Consider the following 23678-nt stretch of genomic DNA (forward strand, 5'->3'; position numbering starts at 1 on the left):
TATTTATTTAGATAACAAATTTCAAGACATAGGGGGAGTAGGATATAAAATAATTATCCATTCTTCTATATTAGAAAATAGCACGGAAGAACGGAAACTTAAATACTTTTCGTCCGACACACCCTACAGAATTTAAACGTCGAGTAATGCCCAAAGGTAAGCAGAAAGTGTATATTCAGATGTGGATTGAAAGTAACGTGAGAGATAGGAAAGCGTTATTGCTTTTCAGCACTTTAAGGGGGGCGTATAAGAGAGGGGGACTAAATTGAGAGAGGGGCTTACTAAATATTTTGTAATAAAAACAATGTTTAGTGATAAAACTAGTTTTTTGTTATTTGCCAAATAAAAAACATCAAATCAGCCTTCTATATCAATAATATTGTCATCGTCATCGTCAACAATTATTCTGAAATATCTTCTTGGGCCTACCCTGGGTACCAGACTCACTATATATAAAATAAAATAGAATTTTTTTTATATTATTATTTTATATATAGTGAGTCTGGTACCCTGGGTATCTTGTGCCATGTCGCCTTCTGAAATCGAGCATTCGAACAGGTCAATTTCATCCCTCGGAGTACCAACGGCCTGTAATTTTGGTAAAAGGTTCTCAAATGGTCAATGCTCAATGTACATTAAATTTTTGTCTTCGGATCTGTCGTGACTGGAAAAGACATGGTGTGAATTTTGATTTGATGCGAAGTATTGAACGACCCATGAATAAAAAGAAAATCTCTGTTTTTTGTCAAGTTTACTTATTTCAGCGACAGTGAAAATTTTAGGGGAGGGGGTAAATTGAGAGGGGGGCTAATTAAGTTTTCCCTTTTGAAAATGAGGGCTAATAAGAGAGGGGAGCTTAATTGAGAGGGGGGCTAAAAAGAGAATTTACGGTAAAATATATTTTATTTTGAAATTAATAATCTCTCTCCTGAACGAGGCTTTTGTGATCTCGTGTTTCGAAAATGGCGGATAGCTGGTATCTTTCTTTCGACTTGAGTACCCAAACTCTAAAAGCGTTAGTTATAAATGATGACTTAGTTGTCATAAAAGAATGTGTTGTTAATTTTGATAAAGATCTGCCTGAGTTTGATACACATGGAGGTGTACACCAAAATGACCTGGAAGCGACATGCCCGGTTTTGTTATGGGTTAAAGCTGTTGATGTGATATTGTCGAAACTGTCACAGGATAATTTCGAATTTTGCCAAGTCAAAGGTGTTTCGGGAACTGGACAGCAGCATGGAAGTGTTTATTGGAAAAGGGGGGCAAACAATGTGCTACGATCGCTCAATGAAACACAAACCATCGCGGAACAGTTACAGGTAAGTTTGTAGAGACGTTGCTCCTCTTCATTGTCTGTCTCTGTTTCCTCTACAAAAATTACTTCAATCTAATGTCTCCTAGTTTTTTACCCCGAGCTCGTGTTAAAAAATTGCTCGACGATTTATCAAAAGATATAGAACATAGGAAATAGGTATGAAAACCTAATTTGACTGCAGTTTATTTATCTTATACATAGCAATATTTATATACGCGCAAAATAATAAAAATAATGAAAATGCAGCTGTTTACATTCTAATAAGTCATCAAACTGTTTCCTGTCCCCTTCCGGTCCCTTCAATAGCCATGCCCAGATCTGCTTATCTTCGCCCATTCCATCTTAATGCCTTCATACATAGAATAGGCACCCACACCTGCTCCCAACAATCCATCCCCCTTTCCACCCTACCCATTCAAACGAGGTGCTCTTATATACTCTGATTTCATGGCAGTTTTTGACGAGATATCGGTCAGTGCACAAGCTATTACCCCGAAGGGCAAGAGTGGATTTGTGATAGTGTGCACGTTTGAGTGTGCACCAAATCCATCAATGATTTTTGAGTGTGTGCATTTTTGTACGCACTTTTCCTGTTTACATCAATTTTACAACTCAGAGGGAATTTCATGATCAAGAGTTTGAAATATATCCTTGCCTACCACTACCATCAGTGGCAGCAACATAAGAAACAAAACTGCTCCTCAAAGGAAACAGCCTTCTCGATCTTGTAGGTGTAGAAACACTGTTAAATCAAGTGATTCTGCCATCGGTCAACATCTTTTAGACAACCCAGATTGTGCAAAACTCTATAATCAATCAAATCAAATCAAATCAAAAACTTTATTAATGTGTCAAAAAATATTTAGCTTACAAGCTAATTGGGGACACAACGAAAAAAGTATATAAAGTTAAATTAGAGCATAAAATATGAAATTACAGTATAATTATTAAAAAATAAAAATTTCTAAAAATCCTATGTACAACTAAACTAAAGTCTACAGTCTAAAAGAGTTTCTAAGTCCATTCTTCTTATACATTTCTTGAATTGGGTTATTGTTGTCACCTCCTTGATAGCTCTCTGTAATTTGCTCCACAGATATGGGCCACAGTATCTTACTGAATGTTTTCCTTCTTTTACCGTACAAAATTTCGGGAATTACAAAGTTGCTGTTTCTTAATTCATAGGGAGTTTCTTTTACTGCAAACAAATCCTTTATAAAGTGTGGGGCTATGCCGTTTTTAACTTTATACATAAGTACATAAGTATATATAATGACGACATGTTTCGGATAATTGGCAGAGCCCGGTCGTCCTTCCATCTAGCAGTTTTGGAGTTGATCTACATACAAACTAAAAAGCTGCCGTTGTGTAGACAGAAGGAATTCGTTTTCTCTCTTGGTCTCCAGTGGTAATTTTTCTTTAGTCACGCAGCACTGATTGGTCAACTATACTGGTCTTGTGCTTGCATACTTCTGATTGGCCTATTTCGATCCACAACTGGGTATATATTTTTCATTGTGTTCTTTCAGACCCTGATTCTGACGTTTTATGCTCTTTGGAGTGTCAGATGAAAAGCTTTTAGTATGACGTAAAATGTTTGCTTTTTTGAAAGCTATAATCAAGTTCTGTACTGCAAAAAAATTGTTCAAATTAGGAGGTTTAAACAATGAACCCACAGCAGGAGTACAAGGGAGAATATGGTATCAGAATTAACTCCCTTGAATGTCCTTCCTGGGATTCTGGTTGAAGAGTTTCCTATCTACAAATGTATATCGTTTTTGCTTGATTGAAGCTGATTTTCCTTACAATATTCAAGGGGTACTTAACCTATTCCCTTTCTCAGAGCCATTGAGAGGTGGGTTAGGAGGGGCAAAATGTCTGGGGCCCATGCTCCAATGAGGGCCGTAATAAACTGGCAAGATCTATTTGAAATGCAAAAAAGCTACTATTTCAGCTACTTATATGGAATCAACATCTGCAAGTTTATTGCAAAGAAAAGACCACATGTCCTTGATTCATGTAAAATGTTTTTCCACATTCTTGTTAAAACTTGTGCAACACTTATAGCTAAAAGGGCGTTTCCCATGTTCTCTGTAAGAGTGAATGGTGTGGCCACAGATATTTTCTTAAGGGTGCCCAGTTTTGTGAATCACCCCTGGGCCGAGCTGCCTCTCGACGGGACTGCCCTTTCTTACTTTTGAATGCAACTAGGTGGTAGTGATGACTCGTTCCCTCCTTTTTCCTTCACAATTTATTTTTGATTTAAAACGTTTTTGTCACTTTGTTTTTTTCTTCTGTTGCTATAGTGCACAACCCTGTTATTTTCAGTTGAAGTGGAGTGTGAACTTTGGCTAATAGAAAGGAGTTCCATACATAGCTCTAAATTTAATTTTAGAGATTCTCACATCTGTTTAAATTTATGAATCTAGACATTCATTTTTGAGGCCCCAAAAGCTTCAAGTTTTGGTCATAATCTAAGAATCCCCATCTAGTTAACTGTTGATATGTCTTTGTGCACAAGAGCCTGTGAATATGGTGCAGAGGATCATTTCATTTAGACACTCTTTTTCTAGATAATATGGTCTTAAGAGTGATTTGTTGAAGTAGGTTCTCGAATTCAAACTGTAATTCTATGCTAAGCGGGTTTGTATAAGTAGGATTATAGTGAAGAAAGAAGTTTGCAAATGCTCCAAAATTCTTTGAATCTGTTTAAATGAATCTGTAAACCACATGCTGCAAGTGAAAATAACAATGAGCAAGTGAAAATGGGTAATAAGGATGATGCCAATTGACAGCGTAAGCAGAAAAAACAGGTATTATTCAAAACACAAGCAGATAATTGTCTTGGGTGGTTTCAGGCAGTGGCCACACCAGCTACTGCAGAGTGGGAGGGTAATAGGCATGGCCAGTGAGACCACGCTCCTTTAACCTCGTTTCAGTACTTTGTACCAGGTTAATTTTCTATAGGAAATATGAACTACCCCTACCTAGAGCATTTAATCCATTTTTAGAAGAAATATGTAGCCATGTTTTGACAAAAGTGGGAGGGGAGGGGGGGGGGGCAATTACTCCTCATACCCCCTTTGGTGCCACCACTGTTTATGAACGTAGCCTGTTGTTGTCCTTGTGATATAACATACCTTCTTCTTCAGACTTTCCTCAATAAAACAAATGTAAAATGAGTCTCCAATTTTTTCTTCAAGCCCAAATTCCCATCCTTGATATCAATAAATGATATCAAACTAAATTTATATTTTTGCCATTAACACGATTTTTGTAAATCATTTATATTTAGAACCAGTTCACTGTAAAAGACAGTCCAATATGGATGGATTCAAGTACAGGAAGTGAATGTATGAATTTAGAAAAAGCTATTGGTGGTCCTGAAAAACTTGCAAAGATAACAGGATCTAGAGCCTATGAGAGGTTTACAGGAAACCAAATTTCAAAAATCTACAAAAAGAACGAGAAATCCTATAATCAATGTGAAAGAATCTCCCTAGTCAGCAGTTTTGTTGCATCCTTATTTATTGGAGATTATGCACCCATTGATTTCAGTGATGGCTCTGGAATGAATCTGCTTAACATTGTGGATAAAAAATGGGATTCAGTTTTAGCAGAGGTACTCTCTATTTTATTTGTATAGTTGTCTCTAGAAAATAATTGTACCTGCCTGTAATTGATATGAATATAGTTGCAACTTTTTATTGGTCATGCATGATTGAATGTGGAAAATGGTTACCATAAGAATGGAGAACTTTACCTTTCTTCTATCAACAATTCAGCTTATTATGGTTTTCCTCTACAATACCTCATGGCTGGCACTTAAAGAACATAATAAACAGGCATATCCTCTGCAACCCACAACTGCAAAAAATGAATTGTCACACTTATCATCATCATGAGGTGAAATATTAGTGTTATTTCTCAAATATGTTTCCAGAAAACAACTGGAAAATAAGGCGATGAAAAATAGACCAACAAATTCCAATCGAGAAAAAAACTCAGTAGAAGCTTATTTTTGATACAATACAATAAATTTGCCTGTTAGAGTCCTGAAAACATTACGAATCTACTGTTGTGAATCTGAAGAAGGCTATCCAGTAATGCTGAAGGTTTGAAGCAAGCCATATCTTTAGAGGAATAGTAGACAAGCATGCCTGGTAATACATAGGATGTTCAGGTTAATGCTAGCCTGCTTCACAGACATGACACAGGCTAGTTAATGCTTTATATTTTAATATTTTAATAACAATGAATACTTGAAATAACTAAGTTTGTTCACGAAAGGAAAAAGAGAGAATATATCATCTAGCGGTCACAATGATTGCCTCAGTGCATATTCTATTCTAATTGGGAGAATTAAAAAAAAACCGTGGAAAACTTTGTGCAAAATGGATTACCAGTTCGGTACATTGAAAAATATCTGATCTAAACCGAAAAAAATGATATATACTTCGGCAAGCAAGGCATTTAATGGCTTGGGAAAAGAAATGAAGGAGCATCTGAGTTGACTAAAAATAACATGGATCTAAGAAATTGTTTTCAATTAGCCAAGTAGCCTCCTAGTGTGAATATGTTTCGATGAACCATATTTCATATCAACCATTTCCCAGATGATTAAAGTCTTGATTCAAAGTGTAGGAACCATAGATAGAATGCTGATATGTCTTCAAATTGGCTTAACTCAACCCAAGATGTGTCGGTGCACAAGCAATGCTCTGTGGTTCTGAAAGTAGAATGGGGCCTTTTGACTAGATTCAAAGTATAATCTGAGGGGCAGAAAACATGAGCTGCTACGAAATTTACATTGTTGTCCCGTTAGATTTCTATGCTGGGCCTATCATTCCAAGGAGGGGAGTGCGGTGATATTTTAAAATACTATCGAGGCCCAAAAATGTGGCATTTTTTAAAATGTTTTTTTACCAAACAAGCTGGCAAGTTATACCTGAAATTCTGCCAAACATTTTCTTTTGAAGTGTTACGCGATGTATTTGTTCTGTTTAACGGAGCTTAAAAACATTTTATGCAGGCATGTGCACCAGGTCTTCCTGACAAGCTTGGAACCCCAGTTGCCTCAAACACAAATATTGGTAAAATTTCACAATACATGATAAAAAGATACGGTTTTGCCAGTAATTGTACAGTGACGGCGTTTACGGGTGACAATCCATCGTCATTAGCTGGAATGAGGCTTCATAAAGGGGACGTCGCTGTTAGTCTTGGTACAAGTGACACGCTGATTTTCTGGCTTGAGGAACCAAGGCCATCTTTGATTGGCCATGTTTTTGTGAATCCAGTTAATGGTGAGTGGGATATTTTGTAATTCGATTTAGTTCGGTATCATTTGTTTATGAAAATGAACTGCTGGCAAAAGCAGCTTTAGCCCCCCCCCCTTTCAAGAAGATAGAAAAGATTGCAGCCCAAACTATAGAGGTCTTGCTCAAAATTGTAGGTCAATATTTCACATCTGTCTTTCCAAGTGTTTTGTTTCTTGTATATAGGTACACGAGTTCCTGTTTGAAAGAGCTCAGTTTAGTTATGTTAGCGAAGTTATGCTATATGTGCTTACTCAAGATTCAAAGTCCTCCTCTTACTGAAGTTAAGTTTTTGAATGCATGCCAATTTGCCATTTTTCCTATATCTGTTTTGACTTTGCTATGTCTCAAATTACAAGCTACGCTTTTCCCAGAAATTCTTTACGGCCTTCCTAAAATTATAACGAAAATCAATTGACTTAAATTCTTTAGTTTACCCTCTATTGCTGATGGTAGCCATTGGAACATCGCTAAAAATTTACCCGCACACTTAATCCAAACAATTTTTTTCATACCGAAGTATTGATATCTAAAGTCATTTATTGCTGCTTTATTGCATTTCAAGAAAGGAATTGAATGAAAATTTAGCTTCCTATGTTTTTCTTTGTACTAGGAAAAATATGATCAAAATCGATACAACCATCTGAAAATGGTTTCATTTAATCCCACAAGCTATCGTCACATCAGTTCCTTAGCCTGTGGTGCACCCCGTCCTTAACATTCAATCGCCACCGCTTTTTTTTGTCTCATGGTAAGCCTGCAAACCCTCTAGTCCGGTCCAATATCTGATGTTGTCTTGCCACACTCGCATTGGCCTTCCCTGGTATCTTTTACTTTGCAGTTACCCTGCAATAGTTTTTTCGTCCAACCATCCCTTCTGACCTGATGGCCAAAGAATGTCAGCTTCCTTTTTTTGATGGTTTCTACCAGTCTCTCTGGCATTCCGTCATTTGCAGCAGTAATTTTTTCCATCCCATTTTGGTTTGTCTTCTTATCTCGCCATGATATTCCGAGTAATCTTCGGTAACATTTCATTTCGAAAGCTTCAAAGCAGCTTTGAATCTTATCCGTCATCGTCCAGCTTTCACATGCATATAGCATTATACCGTTCACGACTGCCCTCAATAAATTGAATTTTCCCTTCAGCTTCTAAACCTTTTCTAACTTTGCCCGTGCACTCGTTGCTGCTCCAATTTTTCTTAAAACTTCTAACTCGCTCGTTATATTCTCAGTTATAGTTACCCCAAGGTACTTGAATTCTTTTACTTGTTCCAGAGCATCATCTTTAACCTAAATTAAGAATTTTGCTCTAATGTTTTTTTCTGTTACCATGCCTTTGCTTTTCTCTGTGCTTAGTTCCATCCCGAATCTGCTAGCTGTTGTGTCTAATTTGTTTGTAATAATCATTATTGGCAATGTGGGCAATCAGGTACATGTCATCCGAAAAGCGGAGGTTGTTAACTGTAAGCCCTCCGCAACCGATTCCACCATCATAGTTTTCCAGTGTGCCAGACATAATTATTTCGAGAAAGAGATTGAATAGGGTAGGAGAGAGAATGCAACCTTGTCTCACTCCTACAGTGCTCGTGGACCAATCACTGTATGTGTCTTCTACTAAGACAGTTGTTCTAGCTGTTTCATAAAGTTGTTTAATGAGCGATATAATGCCTTTGTCGATTCCATAATTTTCCTTAGTGTGCCATACCCCCGTGCCAAACTTTGTCAAATGCTTTTTTAAAATCTATAAAGTTATGGAACACGTTATTACTGCGATTGCGGTGGATTTCACAGATAAGGCGCAAGTTCAAAACGCGTTCTGCAGTACTACGATCTTTTCTGAAGCCAGAATGTTCTTCATCAAGATTATCTTCTACTTTTGACTAATTGTTCTGTGTTCACTGCATTTTTTGCTAACTTTCTTCTCGGGATTGGAATTAGTAAAAATTCCGTCCATTGTGTTGGTCACTTACCAGTTTTAAGAATTCCATAGCAAAGTGATAGCAAAATATCTACCATCGTGTCACCTCCTGCTTTTATAAGCTCCACTGGGATATTATCTTTTGTTATCTTTCAAATGTTTTACAGCATTTTCCACTTCTGTTCTTAAAATTTCAAGTGTATTTTCATCTTCTTCTACAGTTGGTTCTGCGAATATTGCGTGGTCAACATTGGATTGGTGTTTGTAAAGTTCACTGCAGTATTCATGCCTTCCCTCAGCTATATCTTTTTTGGTTGTTAGAAGTTTTGCGTCTTTGTTTTCAATGACATTGATTCGCCTTTTTTTTCTTGTGTTAGTGACTTAACAATGTTGTACGCTTTTCGTGAGTTGCTTACAAGACCTTCTTCGATTTTAGTTTCTTTCTTTTCTATCCAGTTGTTTTTGGTTTTATTTGTAAGTTTTTTTACGTTTCCGTTTGCTGTTTTGTATTCCTCAAGAGTTTCTTGACTGGTGAATCTCGTTTGTTTCTTTAGCCTTTTTTTCACAGGCCTCGAAAATGCCTTCCATCATCCATGGTTTTTCTAGTGTTTTGCCTCTTCCAATGTTAATGGTTGCTTCTTCTCTTACAATCTCTGTGAATTCATCGCAGAAGTTTTGTGTATTTTCATTATTAAAAGGTAGTAGGGGTACAAAGCGGTTGTATAAATTTGCTTTGTATTTTTCAGCAATTTCTCCACCTTTCAGTTTTTCAAGATCAAATCTGGTACGCTGAACCATTTATAGTGTTTTTTTGCTAACAGGGTCATGATCATTTCAAATATATGGCTTTTTGAAGCTCCGTGTTTAGTGTGTTTATAAGCTATAAACACTCTAAAAGATTTTGGTATTTTGACTTTTTCAGTAGTTGCCACTATTTTATGTACTAATACTAATTCATCTTTATTTTGTAGAAAATAGTTATATGGCGTTACTTTGTTACAAAAATGGCTCGCTTACAAGAGAAAAGATCAAAGATCTTTCAGTTAAGGGAAGTTGGGATGATTTCAATAAAGCTTTGCAGAATACACCGCCTGGGAATAATGGGAATATTGGTGTGTATTTTATTGACCAGGAAATAATACCGAATGCAAGGGGGATATATCGATGGAATTCTGATGATGAAGTTGTTGATTCGTTTTCTCCTGATACTGAAGTCCGTGCTATGATCGAGGGGCAGTTCATTGCTAAAAAAATACACGCGGAAAAGCTTGGTTTCCATTTAGGTATGTGGATGTAAATATTCGTTTATTTTTAGAATGGTGGCATTGAAAGTTTTCGTTAGCTCATTAGTTGAAATATTTTGTTGTAAACAGGTCTTTTCCAGAAAATCTTTTAAGTAAATTTAGTTTCAGATTCCAGACTTTAGGATTTTGCATAAGATTTTCGCAAAATATTATTGAGAACAATAAAAGAAAGGATTTCATATAGTACTCTTTATGTTTGGGATGGAATCCCTATCAACATAATGGAGCTCCCTGCTATCCATCAATTTTGAAAGAAACTTTAAAAAGACATTTGTTGGGTTGAGATCATAAAACATTGTTTTTCTGTTGTGTTGTAATCTCATTCTTTTAAATTTTAGCGGAATAAAAACATCAGCTTATACCAAAATAAAGGTCAAAAATTGTTTGTTTCTTAGATCAAAATTCAAGAATTCTGGCAACAGGAGGAGCATCAAAAAACCCAGAAATTTTACAAATTTTGTGTGACGTCTTCTGCTGCTCAGTGTATGCCATAACTGATACCGCAAATTCAGCATGCCTGGGCGGAAATTACCGAGCAAAGCATGCTTTATCTACTAATGCATCCTTTGATGAAACAGTTCAGAATGCTGCTCCTTATTGTCTCGTTGCGTCACCTAACAAGGATTCGCAAAAAATCTATGGAGAACTTTGCCAAAGATATGCCAAACTCGAATGTCTGCTGAAATAAGATTCTTAAAAAAAACTATACTCATATTTGATTTCCTATGACATACATCATCAATTTCTGCTCTGCCAGAGCACTTTGTTTCATTTTCCTAATGCAGAAGATCATTAAAACCGATTAACGATCAGGCTTACTATGTCTTTCACATATACACAATACTTATTTTATATTCCACGAATTGATCATCAGCATTAATTTATCATGCAATCACCTTGTTGTCAAATTCATTTAAAAATTGTCAAGAAAATACATACATAATCGTAATGTTAAGGCAAATATACTTTTCAGAAGTTTATACTCGGTGTACAGCACACAAAAATCATAGCGTTCAGTTGTAATGTTATCGCGGGTGCTTTGATGACATGAAATTAGATTTATCCAACGAATAGTATTATAGCAAAACGGGTGACAGATTATTTTTAAAATTGTGGACGTATTGTAAAAATAATTGAGAGTGATAATTCAGTTATTTCTAGTTTTTCTCTGCCATCAATCTTCATTGGAAAGTAAACCTCGAGTATATGTTGGTTATACTTCCAGTCCCTGTCGTCCTTTGAACGGACTGTGCCCCCTCCCCACCCTATAATCCAGTAACTGTCATCCTTTGAACGGACTGTGCCCCCTCCCCTCCCTATAATCCAGTAACTGTCATCCTTTGAACGGACTGTGCCCCCTCCCCTCCCTATAATCCAGTCCCTGTCATCCTTTGAACGGACTGTGGCCCCTCCCCTTCCTATAATCCAGTAACTGTCATCCTTTTAACGGACTGTGCTCCCTCCCCTCCCTATAATCCAGTCCCTGTCATCCTTTGAACGGACTGTGCCCCCTCCCCTCCCTATAATCCAGTCCCTGTCATCCTTTGCACGGACTGTGCCCCCTCCCCTCCCTATAATCAGAATCAAAATAGAACTTTGACGGTACTTGTGGCTAGTAATAAATGACAGGACCAAGAGACAACGTTGTGTTGTTGAACTTTTGTTGTCAAATAAATTTAACAAACCGGAATTATTAAAAGTATAGAAGAGAAGAATCCATAATGAGATACTTCATCTACTGATTGATTTTCAGCAATTTTTATCTTTAATTTACCTCACACATGTTACAAAATACAGAACTTAATTTTGGAGTTAATGACCCTGTAAAGAGTTAAGTAAGGCATCATATTTAGGAAAATACACAAATTAGAATACAAATTTAAAGCCGTTATGTCTATTTACAGTGCTATGACTCCCGTGTCTATTCGTTTGCAAAATATAATTAATTTGTTTTCAAATAATTAGGTAAAATTGAATATTGAAAATTGAATATTAAATTGATAATGTTATCCTAATATTATCTTTTGTTTCTGAATGATGAATTAAAGAGTGATGTTCTGCTTAGAAAGTTGGCATGGCACTAGACTGTTTATTCAAATTAGCTTGAATTTCGCTTAAACTTTTCGAATTTGAGGAAAAATTCTACAAAAGAAGGAAATGTTAAAATCAGGGCCAATCTTAACTTCAATTTAGGGGATTTTTGTCTTCAGCAACTTAGCGATGTTTTCTGTATTGTCAACTATCTTTTTAAAATAATGGTGCTTATGTCGTCAAAGTTTACAACCAAATTTGGCAATTAAAACAGAACAAGGTAACATCTTGCTAACATGTCAATTACATTATCGAGAATAATGCAGGGAAAATATCGACAATGAGATAATTCTTATTAATGCTAAGGTGTTGGAGGGGGGGGGGGGGGGGGCTGGGAGACTGATGAACAGAACAATTGTTTCAGGCAAAGGCAAATATTTTTTTTATTTATTAAAAATGAATGTGTAGGGGATGAACCTGAAGTAGCTGCACCATGCTTAAAGTCTTGTACACATGGGGGTGTATCGCGCCTCCCACAATATTTTGGGAGCAAATAGTTGGCCCATGTGTAATTTGGGGGCAAATGTTTAATGAATCAGTTTCAATTTTCAAGCAGGGCCAGTGAATCATAAGATGATGTCCTATCTTTCTTTACTGTCTGCTATTCCAAGTAGAACCAAATTTAACAGCTTGTGAAATAGAAACTCCTGTTTAATCCTTTTATGATTCGCTGTCGCCAGTCTCAATGTAATCATCTACTTTGAAAATCTGAGGTATTTGAGGATCTGTGTCCTTGACTTCTGCTTTCTGGTGGCTTCTAGCTTGCTTCTTTTGCTGTAGAGCAAATTCAAACGTTCAAATCTAAATGAATCTATGAGATGTAAAATTATCAATGACACACCTTGAAAAAACTAAAAATTCAGATAACATTAAGACAGTAATGTTTCAAGAAATTTCCATTCAAATGGACATTCTACCAATAATTTGTTGGTTTTCACTGAAAAGGATGTAACAAAGAGAGATTTAAGAGAAATCCACCATTTCTAAATTGGGGACAACATGGCGTCAACAAAGAGTTTTCATTTATATCATAGCATCTCTGTTCTGCCTATTTAGATAGTTAGTCTTTTAAATGATTTGTTCTTAGTATCGGAGTTTATATGTTTTCTTATAATTGGTTTCTTAATCGATAAATGTGACTTCTAGAAGTAGAACCTCCGCAGTATCCTGGGTATTAATTCCTTTGAAAAGTGCAAATGATATTTCTGTCAAAGTTTATTCCTTGAAGATTTTAATAGTAAATGCTCGTCCTTGCCCCACTTGCCAGGAGTTTTGATTAACTGTGGCATTCGTTAAGGGAAACAATATCCCCTTTGAGGTCCTAATGAACGGGGTTATAATGTACTACCGTTATACTATGCATAAATTAAAACTTTCAACGAATGGGACAAATCGCTGGTTGAAAATTTACAAAGGTGATAATTTTCTCTATCATTTTAAAAAACCAACTCATTTGCCCCCGATATCAAATCCAATGTTTCTGTTATTTCCTTTTGCACGTGTGATGTAATATGTTTTTATTCTTCGTAGCCCGGTAAAGCTCCTTTCAGAAATGGGCGCAGGCATAACAAGTAGCAGCTTCAGAACTATTATAACTTGTACTAAAAGCGATTTGTGATCTTTCGACATTTTCTTGGAATTCTCCCACACTTCTTTGAAAGAAGAGTCTTTGCTGCAGGCTTGTTTGCTCGTAAAATCATCAAATAAGAGGTTAACAGCTCTTTGTCTTAACTATCCTTGTAAAACGTACAGACCAACTCTAATTCTTTCTTAAAGTTGTCACCATTCCATGGGTGAGTCAACAAGTTCTTCAATTCAATATACTTTATGTAGCCATCCTGATCAAGTCATTTTTTTCTGGAAGAGGTAATTCAGTCTAAAGCTTGGTAGTAAATTTGTCGGCAAAATTCTGTATGAAATTCAGCACTTGCATTGCCTTCTTCATAACGAACAGGTCTCTTTCTGGACACATGGATTGCTGGCGTCAAACTGAGACTTCTATATCAAAGACATCATAAAAAGGGTTTTTAGTTGGTCTTATAACTGCAAGTAGCTTCCGTTTAAACTCGGATATGGATTGTGAATTTTTGATGTCATCATCTAGCATGTTGAAAGTAGGTATGCGAGAATCGAATAGTTCTGCCGACATGCTGGTCGTATAAACGCGAGTGTCTTAGGTTGTAAGATTGTTCGCGCTCTGACGGTATTTCATCAAAAAGGTACCCAGGTGAACCTGTTTTCCGTAGATTATAAAAATTGCACAAGCGTCTGTACCATCTTCTCTGATAGAGATCTTCTCAACCGAGTTCGTCGTATAGTCTTTGTCTATTTGTGCCTTTCCATGCTCCAGTTACGGCCAATGCTGCATGGTACTGGGTTTGTTCAAGTCGTTTTGTAACATTTAGTCTCATGTCAGGGTCATACCTATGATAGATTATGTCACCATAATCAAAATGGGGTCTTGCGTAAAGCTTGTAAACTTGATCAAGCACATTTCTAGAGACGTGTTTAGAGATGAACCTTATTATTCCGATCCCTTTTCTTGCCTTGATGATAGCCTCCCCGATTTGGCTTTGAAAACTTAATTTAGAGTCAAGAACCATTCCGATGTGTTTGGGCTCCGTTTTTCTATCAAACTCATCATTTCCTAATTTAAAGGGATCTTGATAGAGTACATTCCTTTTGGTAGCGAAAATCACTTCTTCTGTTTTGTCTGAATTGAAGTGCATTTTTCATTGCCATGACCACAATCGCAATCTCGCAAGATCCCTGTTTGGTTCCTCACTGCTTCTATTATTCCGAACAACGAAGAAGATTGAAGTGTCGTCAGTAAAAAGCGTAATATAACATTGAAAATAATCAACAATGTCATTAATGTAAACAAGGAACCACTGGAGATGCGGTAGCCCATTGTGAAAATGTTCCGTTTAACGCAACGCGTTGCTGACGATTAGTAAAAAGTTGCAGATTAAGTTAAGAGATCTCTAGATATCCCACTACATTAAAAAGTAACCCCTCATGCCAAACTCTATCAAATGCTTTAGACAGGTCCAGAAAGACTGCTCGTGTTTCTTTGGAAGGAATTTCCTCAAAAGCACTGTAAATTTTATGAGTGATGGATAAGAGTTGGTTCATCGTTGAATCACCAGGTCGAGACCCAGATTGATGTGATGTTCGTAGCCCATGGTAACAAAGATGACAATAAAATACGTCAAAAATGATATTTTCGAAAACTTTCCAAAAATTGGCAGTAGAGAGATTGGACGATAGTTCTCTTTGCTCTGCCTACTTTCCTTTTTATGAACAGGGATGATGTTTGCTTTCTTCCACATGGAAGGGTAGATTCCTGTTTCAAGGCATTTTCCAAAAATCAAGCACAAGGCTCGACGATGGAAGTATCGCAGATCTTAATCATTGAGATTTATATGTCATCACACCCATGAGCCGTCGTGGCGTCCAGTACACGAATTACTTTTTCCCAGTCTATGTCAACACTTTGCAGAAGAGCGTAACACACTGGTTGAAAGTTTGGAAGAGTGCTGCTATTCACGATAGTGGAGCACTGTTGAACAAAATACTCATTTAAGATATCTGCTTTTGTTTGTATGTTTGTCACAAAGATTCCATTCTCAAGTAACGGAGGGATATTAAAGGTTTTTTTCTTATTCACAAATCTGTTTAAAATAGTCCAGTAAGCCTTTATACCTTGGTAAGGATCAGACAACTTACGACCGATGGTCAAAAAGTAGTTTTCTTTAGCCTTGGTGATCTAAAAGTTTCATTTCGGACTTCTTTCATGAAATCCAGTCCTCCAACCTTCCGCAACGATCTTTGTATTTTCTGAAGATTCTATGTTTGCGTTTAATTGCAGTTTTTAATTCAGGAGTAGTCCATGGTGGATCCTTGTCATTGTAGTTAATGATTTTGTTTGGAATATTTGCAGAAAGAATTACAATAATGGTGCCAGTGAACACTTCCGTCATTCCATTCGAACAAAGACCTACAAATCTTGGTTACCAATCAATTTCACCTATGAGATGCCTAATCATCCGGGTACTAGCCTTTGAATAGTCCCATATCGTCCTTTTATATGGGGGTAGATGGGGTATTGACATGTTCAGTTTACCGTAGACTATTTGATGTTGACAGTGATCATCAAAGAAAGGATGGACTCCTGATTCTACAAAAATGTTGGGTTGGTCTGTGATTACAAGATCTATACAGGACATACTTCGCCCTTCATGTTAGTTGGCTCATCGATTAGCTGATATAAATTATTTGTTTCTAATAACTCATCCAGAGCAGTCCCCTCCGGATTTTAGACAACCTGCTGGAAACGACAGTTCTTTCTCGCTGCTTTTCGAAAAAATATTTCAAAACCCCTTTCCCTAACTTTGACGCGGTAGCTATTTAAGCAATGATTTGTAAAGGGTATTGATTTCCTGCCAAAATACGGTATATAGCAACAGCAAGAAAACCTTAGTTCATGCATGGCCCAGTAATACGTGTTGATAATTATCCTGTAGAATTAAAAGTGTCAACGATTTATATCGCAGACGCAGGTACACTAAAGGAGGACCTGCTAACATAAAAGAATTATCATCGTATTCTATAAACAGTGGTACATGAACAACGATGTCCCCTCAACCAGCTATCATAATGAGCCTGTAATTTTGAATTAAACATAGAAATATAAACTATGAAGTATATAGGCTCTGCTAGTATGGGGGGTGAAAATAGAAATTGAATTAGAGTACTTTATCTAATTTTTGAAGTACTAAACAATAATACAAATGTGTTTTACTCAGGGTACTTACATTTTTTTGGGGGGTGGGGGGATCATTTCAGAGAAAAATTATTTTTTGTTCTGCATCGATTCTTTGCGCCATACTATCTACAGGTATGGTTAATATGGAGCTAAAATTAGGGCACAATTGGTTCTAGTGAAACAGGGAACCAATTTCTGAAATTCAGCTAGGTCTGGCAGGGATGTTGCTTGCTACTGTAGGAAGTAGCTGAAGAGAAATTCTGACTGCATTTGCTTATTACAAATTTTGACAAATGAATTCAAATCACACAAATGAAAAACTTACAGCAAAAAAGCTGGGAATTGGAATTGATGACATAAATTTCTTTAAATTTTTATTCCCAAGTTCTTTTTCACCAAGTTGCACACTCTCTTCCAATTGTTCAACATTTGCTTTAATAACTGAAATGAATTCCTGGAAAAAGAAAGCAGTTGATCATTGTTTGAAGTTTACACCAAAAACCAAAGAAATTCCTTCATATTGAGGCATGGTGAAACATTTTGAAACATTTTTTAAATTTATAAACAGTATCCTTTGTCTTTACATTACAGGCACTCCAAATCATGCAGCTGTTTACATATTGAATAAGAAAACACCAAATGAGAATCTCACAGCAAACCTGAAAGCGCACACAGTTTCCATTAACAAAATAATATAATAGTGTGGAATTCCAAATTACCTCTAAACAGTCAATTTGTTTGAAAATGGACTGCATGGCTGCTCTCTTTTCATAAAATTCAGGTAGTGCCGCAAATAATAGCTTTTTCGATTCTTCTCGGATCTTTGAAGAACAAAAAGGAAACATGTGTCACAAAAGAATTCAGTCAGGTAGAAATAACAATGTAATCGCATAACTTTATAATAAAAATTGCAATAAACAGAATTACTATACAGAACTGGACAATTCTAAGTTGCTACTCTATGTTTCCCACTTAAAGATATTATTATGAGGTCATTTGATAAAGTACATGTTAGTTTGCTCATGCTTGGTGATCAAGGATCACTTTATCACCTAGTACCAACAAGCATCAGAGCAGCTTTGGGGCAATCTAAAGCAAAAATAGCAAAAACAGCAAGTTGACAAAAGAAATGAGGCATTGGAATTTTGGTATAATTGAATGGCTTCTGTTTAGTCAAATAGATTGTTCACTTTTGCAAGAATGTTATAATATCTTACAGCAGGTGAATCCAAAGCCTCTTTGCTTTTAATAATTGAATGGAAAACCTACAGATTGCCAAAAGAGAAATAAAAAGCACTGAGTCATGTAGCTAAAACTGAACCTAAACGAACTGCTGACTAGGAAACTTTACTATCAACTTTTTGCCTAAATCTAGTGCAATTTTCAAATTTCAGCAAATCTAGTTATCTATCAGTGAGTGTATCTTTGTACATAGAACTAAGATGTAAACAAAACATACTTGATCAGTCAATGCGCAGCATTCTCCACAATAAATCAGCAAGCTTTCAATTATGTTTTCCAACTCATCCAACTAAAATAAAAAAGGACTTTCATAATTCAAATACACCTTTTCAATTCATCTTTTTTCAAACTGCATTTTTAGAAATAACTTTCGTAGTTTCTAACAAGACCAAGCGTTAGCTTTGAGATACCATAAATCCTCAACACTTCTGAACAAGTCTCTCTCCCCACCCCCTCAAATTAATACAGAACAGAAGATATCTCCATGAAATTTTCTCAAGATTTTGTTCATGCTTCAAGTACACCAGAGGATTTGAAGAATATCAACCATAAAATTATTTAGGCTTCGTTATGAGAAGCACTTTGAAATTGCTTTCTGCAAAAATAACAGGAGAAGTTATCATGGAATTGCATCAACTGTTGGCTGCTTAAAGAACTCAGCTATCAAGGTGTATAAAAAGGTTTTTCCAAACAACAACAGTAAGGGATTTACTTGGGGTTGGCAGACCAAAAAAATTTAGGAAGCCAACAGATGAAAGGTCATAGAAAAGTAAGAAAGCTCAAAGGAACTGATCAGTTTAAGAAGGAAGGTATAAACAGAAAAAGTTTCACTATGTTCAACTTCCCAAACATGAGATTTCAAACCCTTTGGAATTTAACAAATTACGAGCGATTAGGACTATGCGTATAGCGGCTCTCCCATCGACCAGTCTGATTTTTTTTGCATAGAGAACATTTCCAAGCGCTAAAATCTCTACGGACTAAGAATGACATCTTTATTACAAAACCTGATAAAGGGTCTGGAGAGGTAATGTGGAACAAAAAGGACTACATCAAAAAAATTAGGTGATGTAGAAACACATGACAAAACAGCCAAACTAGAGCGGAAACTCCAAAAATGTTTGTTGGAACTGGTGAGCTCAAAAGTGTTGGCTACAGAAATTTATGATAGGATAAGACCCACAGGCTCTCAATGACCACAAATGTATAGCCTTCCTAAAATACACAAGCTGGGCGTCCCATTTAGACCTATCTTGTCTATGATTGGCTCAGCACAACATGAACTGCCTAAGTGGCTTTCTGAAGTTTTGGGCCCTGTTCTTCAAAAATATTCATAACATTACGTCAAGGATTTTTTTACTTTCGCTGAGCTCATGCAAAACTTGAACATTGAAAATGAAACATCTTTCATGTGTTCTTTCGACATTATAGTAGTCTTTTCACAAATGTCCCTTTGAGTGAGACCATCAAAATATGTGCTGATGATTTGTACCAGAGCGAGCTTAATAGCCCGCCATTCCCAGAGGAAGTATTCATTTAACTGATGGAGACTGCAACACGTTCAGTTGAATTCAGTTTTAACAATGAAATGTACCAACAAAAGGATGGTGTCGCTATGGGTAGCCCTCTGGGACCTGCATTGGACAACATCTGTGTTGGCTTTCATGAAGAGAGTTTGTTAGACAACAACCAAAGCCAGGTGTCTTTTTTCGATGTGTGGATGACACATATACCATTTTCAAAACAGAGGCTGAGTGTGATGTTTTTCTAAAACACCTTAGTAGCCTACATCCAGCCTTCCAGTTTACGTTTGAAAAGGAAGAAAATGATTTCTTGCCATTTTTAGACGTTTTGGTCGAAGAGTCTATCACTGTATTTCTTACCAGTGTATACTGCAAGCCTACTTTTACCATCAGTACATATGCTGAAATTCATTTTGTCAAAAACAAGGCAAAGTCAACCTTGTCAAACTTTAGTACATAGGGCGCTGATGATCTGCTCGAAATCTAAATTGCACTGAATCTAAACTGCATGCTGAACTGGAAAAACTTGAAACGATCTTTCTGGACAACGGCTATCCAGAAGATGTCATTTTATCAAGTTTTTTGGCCGTTCAAAAGTTTGGGCTGCAAAAGTGCCCAGTTTATTTGAACTTCCTTGCACTCCCTTGCGATTCAAGAGTCAGATTAGGCAATCCATCACAAAATGTTTCTTTGCTGTCAATCCTCCTATTGTTTACAGTAGGAGAGCCCTTCCATCCATTCAAAAGGATTGCGTTCCTACCAACCAAAAAAGTTATGAATTTATGTGCCAGTGTGATTCTGGCTACGTAGGACGCACAACCCAAAGATTGGGGGATAGGATAAAACAGCATGTTCCTTCCAACATAAGAAACAAAACTGTCCCTCAAAGAGAACTGCCTCCTTGATCTTGTAGGTCTAGAAACACTGTTAAATCAAGTGATTCTGCCATCGGTCAACATCTTTTAAAGACAACCCAGATTGTGCTAAACTCTTTAATGACGACATGTTTCTGATAATTAGCAGAGCCCTGTTGTCCTTCCATCTAGCAGTTTTGGAATCGATCTACATACATACAAACAAAAAAGCTGCCATTGTGTAGACAAAAGGAGTTCATTTTCTCTCTTGGACTCCAGTGGTAATTTTTCTATAGGCTCGCAGCACTGATTGGTCAACTGATTGGTCATCAGCATACAGACACGGTTTGGGGTTGCGTTTTTCAGATTGGCCTATTTCGATCCACAACTGGTATATTTTTCATTGTGTTCTTTCAGACCTTCATTCTGACAATTTATGCTCTGAGAAGTGTCAGACGAAAAAAGCTTTTAATCAATATGTTGCAAAATGTTTGCTTTTTCAAAGCCACTTTCAAGGACAAGTTTTCTATATTAAGACAATAAAACTTCTGGTTAATTATTTTACAGTCTGCCTATCCATATCTGTATGTTTGTACAGGAAATGGCAAGCTTGCTAATGGGTATTACTAAATTGTGTGCACCCTTTTGAAGCTCGAGTGTGCAAAACAAAAGGTTGCAACCAACAATGGGCCAAGAGAGGTTAAATGAATATTGAGCTTGACTTATTTGTCACCAAGTTATGATGAAGTATTCAGCAAAGTTGCTGACACATTATTGCTAAGGAGACTTCTCAGGCACTGAAAATTGTCTAGTTGTTCTTTAAGATCTGAAGATATGAATTATGAGTCCTATTAGGAGTTTTACTGTTCATCCATTGTTTGAATACGGATGCTGGCTTTTATCTGACCAACTAGCTTTTCTTTGATATCAGTAAATGTGATTCTGCAAAAGATACATTTTGTTTGCCATGTCTTTCTGCATTTAAAAAACAGAGTGTGCATGCGCTTAACGATGTCATTCTTTTAATTTAAACCTGTTGTCGTAAAAATTTGCAAGCTATGCCCCTCCTAAATCACTACCCACAACACCCCTGAGAACTAATGGTCTACTAAAGCATGGAATCTTAGCACCACTTTGCACTTTGCCTTGGGGCAAAATCCACAGTAGTGTCATAATCTTTTGTTAATTTCACCAATAGCAAATTCAGTTAAATAAGGTAGACCAACAAGATAACACTGAACAATAATGGCATCCAAGGTGGGTACTCCCATTGAGGCCTGACAGGGGGGTCCAATCAGGGTCAAAGAGAGCCAAAGCTCAAGTGTTGAAAAATTATCTTTTAATGGTAGTCTTTTGTGACAATAACCCTCAAATGGTGGCAGAAGCAATTGTGCACTTGGTAGCATCCATTTTTTGTGCTCACCTGGTCCTACTTTGACGAATTTCTTCTCCATTGCCTGTCGTCAATTTTAGGAAGATAAGATCTTGTTCATTTTTCATAATAAATCAGAAACTAAACTAAGCAGCTGATTAATAGTTCCCCCTTAGAGGTAGCAACTACTTGAAATACCCCCCAATTGGTAGTGTTTTTATCGGAACTGGGCCATTTGGTAAGACCCTGAAATTGACTGGACATCCCTGTCAGGCCTAAATGACCCTTAATGGTAGTACCCCCCGGAATGGCATAAACTCTTTTTCATAGAAATAAAATAGCAGGGGCCATATGGAAGGCCCTTCCCCCAAAAAACCAGGGGAATATTTCCCAAAAAGTTGTTTACATTATGCACTAGATAAACTTTAAATGAAAAACCTTTGATTGTTATATCATTTTGTTGAGAAACACTCGTATTATTGTTTTGGGTGATTGTACGCGCTTAATTGTCTTAAATCTGAATTTCAAATTGGGGCGTACCCTGCACCATCAATTCTTCCACAGGAAAAATAGCTGTTAAAAATAGTTGTTACTATCATTAGTTTATGTTTTAACTTCAATCCTTCTTTTTTCTTTAACAATTTTAGAATACATAAACATTATTTGACAGTGCCGTCGGAACAAAATTTATATTGGGGGGACTACAGTTTGACAATTATTGGGGGGCTCCAGCCCCCGGTTCTGACGGGCCTTTTTGATATAAAAAATATAAAAATCCGAGTCGTCAAAAATAATCTAACTCCTAAAAAAGTCGTTAGTCACCGTCAATAATGAATAATCTCATTTGTTTGCTTTCATAATTTTCCTACAACTAAATAAAAGTATTGTTTTCTCAAACAATGAAAAAATGCCGACGTCTGAAATTCCTTCCACACACCTAAAAATAGCAACATACGTAAGGGCAGGTTCGGACAGGCCAAATCGGTTAGAACCCAACCTTTTCAGTATCAGTGATAGATGAAAGATAAACACGCACCTGATACGATGGGTTAACCGTAAAAAGTTTTGAAAATCCATTAACGACATCAACAAAATCGAATACATGCTCATCTTTTGAGGGCTGGCTTTCTTTCTCCAGAATATTCTCGAACGAATTTTCTGCTGTCTCATGCATCGAATGATCCGCCATGATTGTTTTTAACCAAATAGAGGCTATAATGACATCACCTTCCTAGAATATCTGTCACATGCTACATGATGCAACGATTACAGCGTCATTGTGTAATTCTGATTGGACAAGAGATTCTGTCATGTGATAGTAATCTGAAATTTTTTCGCCAGGGTCCAGAAAATTTACTACATATAAAGCTGCTCTTGTCGAGGAGAGGACCACAGTTTTGACAACAGAGAGCAGTTTTATAACAGTACTTCAGTACAAAGAAGATAAGATGAAGGATTCCAGGAGACCGACAGAGGAAGATTACAGAAAGTCAAGAGTCAAAAACAATATTGCTGTACGAAAAAGTCGTGAAAAGTCAAAGAAAAAGATTGAAGAAACTAAGGAGCGTGTTGCAATGCTTAAAAAGGAGAATATGGAACTGACAAATCAATTAGAGGTGCTAAATAGGGAATTGAAATTCCTGAAAGAATTGTTTGATACAAAATTCTGCAACCACAAATGCAATGATTTTGAGGACATCTCTCTTGCTGATTTACCTGAAGTCGACAACATATTTATGATGCAAGCTCTTGATGTATGAAATGGCTCCTAGCCATGCTAGTCACACTTATTTTCCTCAGACCAAAGAACAATGGTCCTTGCTTGTGAAAGGTCGACGAACAATCTGAACCGAATGGTATTAGCGTGTATCAAGTGTATTATGGTCACTTTCGGACAAACTTTCCACGATATCTCATTCATTCACAGCTTGTTAATGTGTACAATTTAACAAAGTTCAATTATCGTATCT

At 36.7% G+C, this 23678-nt stretch overlaps 2 protein-coding genes across 2 annotated transcripts; one reads left to right on the forward strand and one right to left on the reverse strand.

Moving 5' to 3' along the window:
- The first annotated feature begins 837 nt into the window (after positions 1 to 837).
- On the forward strand, positions 838 to 11873 carry LOC135690632 (xylulose kinase). Its single transcript, XM_065208236.2, has 5 exons — positions 838 to 1322; positions 4614 to 4940; positions 6351 to 6624; positions 9526 to 9837; positions 10254 to 11873. The coding sequence occupies exons 1-5, from the start codon at positions 963 to 965 to the stop codon at positions 10544 to 10546; spliced, it is 1566 nt and encodes a 521-aa protein (XP_065064308.2). The 5' UTR covers positions 838 to 962; the 3' UTR covers positions 10547 to 11873.
- Positions 11595 to 22939, reverse strand: LOC135690833 (uncharacterized). Its single transcript, XM_065208510.2, has 5 exons — positions 22745 to 22939; positions 18177 to 18248; positions 17437 to 17538; positions 17043 to 17171; positions 11595 to 12723 (listed from the first exon to the last, which is right to left on the reverse strand). The coding sequence occupies exons 1-5, from the start codon at positions 22895 to 22897 to the stop codon at positions 12610 to 12612; spliced, it is 570 nt and encodes a 189-aa protein (XP_065064582.2). The 5' UTR covers positions 22898 to 22939; the 3' UTR covers positions 11595 to 12609.
- Between the last annotated feature and the right edge of the window lie 739 nt (positions 22940 to 23678).

Source organism: Rhopilema esculentum, chromosome 4, assembly GCF_057945365.1.
Source record: "Rhopilema esculentum isolate cy_ngs chromosome 4, ASM5794536v1, whole genome shotgun sequence".
In the NCBI taxonomy this organism is placed as follows: Eukaryota; Metazoa; Cnidaria; class Scyphozoa; order Rhizostomeae; family Rhizostomatidae; genus Rhopilema; species Rhopilema esculentum.